General features: G+C 28.9%; 1 protein-coding gene across 1 annotated transcript; it reads right to left on the reverse strand.

The window, feature by feature from the left end:
- Positions 1-1,352: 1,352 nt before the first annotated feature.
- Positions 1,353-2,618, reverse strand: LOC104111866 (protein LURP-one-related 4-like). Its single transcript, XM_009621661.4, has 3 exons — positions 2,263-2,618; positions 1,929-2,150; positions 1,353-1,831 (listed from the first exon to the last, which is right to left on the reverse strand). Exons 1-3 carry the CDS (start codon positions 2,518-2,520, stop codon positions 1,697-1,699), a joined length of 615 nt encoding a protein of 204 aa, XP_009619956.1. The 5' UTR covers positions 2,521-2,618; the 3' UTR covers positions 1,353-1,696.
- Positions 2,619-3,063: the final 445 nt, after the last annotated feature.

Genomic DNA, 3,063 nt, shown 5'->3' on the forward strand with positions numbered 1-3,063 from the left:
GTCAATAATTCTCTGTACAAAAATCATGCCTTTTTTTCTCTTTATTTATTAGCTTTCCTTCTTTTTCTTCATCTTCTTGATTTTATTTTCTGCCGAAGCCAATATATTTTATAAATTTGTTCAATTTGTTTTCTTTTTAATTATCTTTCTTAAGTTTTTCTCTTCCTTCTTTCTTCATTTCTTAACATAAAGATCTTACTTCGATAATAATATATGTTAATATATACAAAACATATATATAAAAAATATACATTGAATTAAATTATATAAAATATACAAAAAAATATACACAAAAAATACATCTTCAATTAAGATGACACTTAGACATTGTGAAATATACATAAAAATATATATCTTAAATTTAATTAAGATGGCATATAAATATACATAGAAAATACATCCTAAATTAAAATGGCACATCATGAATTAAAATGGCACTTGACATATAAAATATATTTGAAATATACATTAAAAATACATCTTAAAATAAGATGGCACTTCACAAATAAATATACAACAATTATATACATAAAAATACATTTTGAATTAAAGTGATACTTGATATACAAAGTATAAAAGACGTATAAATCAATACATCTTGAATTTAGGTGGCATTCACATATGCATCAGATTTTCAAAAATGGAGTGAAGAAGATGAATGTTGGAAAGAGAGAATGGAGATAGATAAAAAAAGTACTTCCTGTGATTAGTGTGTCAGTTAACTTATTAAATGTAAGTTGAGCTTAATTTTTATAATATGCTAATAATGAAAAAAAAGTGCTCTTTATGGAATAAACAATAAATGATGTTATTTTTTTAAATAATAGTTAAAAAGGATCAAGCGTGTAAAAAAAGCAAAAAGGAAAATTAAAACATAAAAAGATGAAAGCTAAGGGGCCTATTTATATTAGTGTTGGGGATTAATTGGGGGAGTTCCAGTGGATTTAACATTGGAAAATTTGAGAATGAAGCATCTCATAAGTTCATTCTTGAGGGCCATATTAAACTGTTGTCCGAAATAGCGAGTGAATATAAATACCATTCTAGTAATTTATCGCATGTTTGGCCAAACTACTGACAATTCATCAGAACAGTGACCAAAAGATTGTATGTTTGTGTTATGTTCCGCTTAATCAGTAGAACATTGTTTATCGAGATATATAAGACATTGGTCTCAACTCATCTACACAATAGAGCTGGCGTTCGTTTTTAATTGGTTCCATATCTTTTGCAGGGTAATAATACCAGATGACGATTTCTTAGACTACTATGTGCTTTAAACAATTCTCGTAGCAGTTTTGAGCAATAGTAGAATAAAATCAATTTCTAAATAATCCAAAGAAGTAGAAGACTTTCACATAACTTGTGGCCTGATAATATATGTATAGTACAAAAAACTCAGTAATATTCCAAAGGTAAACAACTGCAAGTACTTAAGAAAGGTCAGATTAGTACCTTTTGAATTACTCTTTACAAAATCTCAAGATTTCTATAACGAGAAACAAAAAACAAAATGTAACTAGAGTATTTCCTCTCTTTGTCTTACACCTCAGAGCATCAATTCTATACAAATTTGATGATCTTCTATTTACAAATAGAAAACAAACACACACAACACATTCTAAAATCAGAATGGTGGTTCATATGGAAGAGCCCCATATATAATTCTTGATCTTGAATTTCTTCATATAATTCTTCATAATTTGCGACTAATTAAGCCACAAACTGTCACTAATGCCACAATTAGCGACTGATCTACATGGGGTTCCACTTCTAGAGTTAGCACATCATCTCCATACGCAAATCCTCTTGTTGATTGCTTTTGTTTTAACTGTAATAAATAATAGTTTTTACAGTTAGTATATATAACTTAAACTCAAATGAAACAAAAAAAGAGTTATATGAACCCAAGATTTTAAAGGACCAACCTCTGCAACAACTTCGCCAGCACTATTTGTAACTTTAAATGATGATTTTCTGTCCAATTTTTGAATCTTGTAGCAGCTTTCAATGGATTTTTCATACCCTAAATTCACATTACATATGACATTTCCTCTTGAAAATGTGCAATTCTTTCTTACTTGAAACCATGGCCTCCCTTTAAATCCACCACATAAATATCCATTCCAACGCCCAAAAACTCTTAATTTCTGCAATAAAATAAGACAAATTAGAACATATTTCAACGTCCATAGCATGAAATACACACACAAAAAAAAATTATATGTTCAAATTGCATAAAATATTTCTTTCAATATTTACCTCTTTTTTAATAGAGAAGAGAACTTGTCCATTGAGATCCATGAGAAATACTTCACTACTGCATCTTTCTTGATAATTATCAACTCTAAAAACAAGTTCACCTTTGGAATTAAACACAGTACAACCATTCCCATGAAAAACTAGTGATTTCATCCATATGGTAAAAGTTTCTCTTATAGATGTCACATAAGGAGAAGAAGAAGGAGAATGAGAAGAAGAAGAAGGGGAAGATATATTTTCTGGATGTATTTTTCCCATTAGAGCAAATTAAGTAAAAGCTTGGAATAAAGAAGAAGATGAAAGGACTTGAGAGTAGATTTTGGAATTATGCTTGTACATACATAGAATAGGTAAGAAAGAAGTTGAAAGGCTATAAATAGAAGTTGAAGAAGCCACCACTAAAATAATAGCTGAAGAAATTATCAAGAAAGTAGAAAACATTTGACTTAGAAAACATTATTGCCACGTTTACGTGTAAAATTGACGAGGATTTAATTTTATTGTTTTTTTTTTCTTCGTCCTATCCGCATTGAGTCCGATTAAATTTAGAGTCGCACCGAAAAGTTTTATATTGGGGGCGAAATGTTTTAATCAGTAACAAAAGCGACTTATTATTCACGGTTCGATCTCGAGACTTCTAACTAAGCTTCCGTTTGGCCATATATTTTGGCTACATTTTTTAATTTTTTTTAGAACATTGTTTGTTTATGAAATATGATCAGTTTTTAAAAACACTTTTTCAAGTTTCAAAAACTAGTTTAGGGCCCAATCACAAAACATCAACTTTTCTTCATATAATAT

Source organism: Nicotiana tomentosiformis, chromosome 8 (genome assembly GCF_000390325.3).
Source record: "Nicotiana tomentosiformis chromosome 8, ASM39032v3, whole genome shotgun sequence".
In the NCBI taxonomy this organism is placed as follows: domain Eukaryota; kingdom Viridiplantae; phylum Streptophyta; class Magnoliopsida; order Solanales; family Solanaceae; genus Nicotiana; species Nicotiana tomentosiformis.

Bases quoted from the DNA above. Each gene is read 5' to 3' on its own strand.
- LOC104111866 (XM_009621661.4), bottom strand. From the start codon at position 2,520: ATGGGAAAAATACATCCAGAAAATATATCTTCCCCTTCTTCTTCTTCT. The intron at 2,151-2,262 runs GTAAATATTGAA...ATTTTATTGCAG, and splicing joins TCTTCTCTATTAAAAAAGAG to AAATTAAGAGTTTTTGGGCG. The intron at 1,832-1,928 runs GTTGGTCCTTTA...TATTTATTACAG, and splicing joins CTGGCGAAGTTGTTGCAGAG to TTAAAACAAAAGCAATCAAC.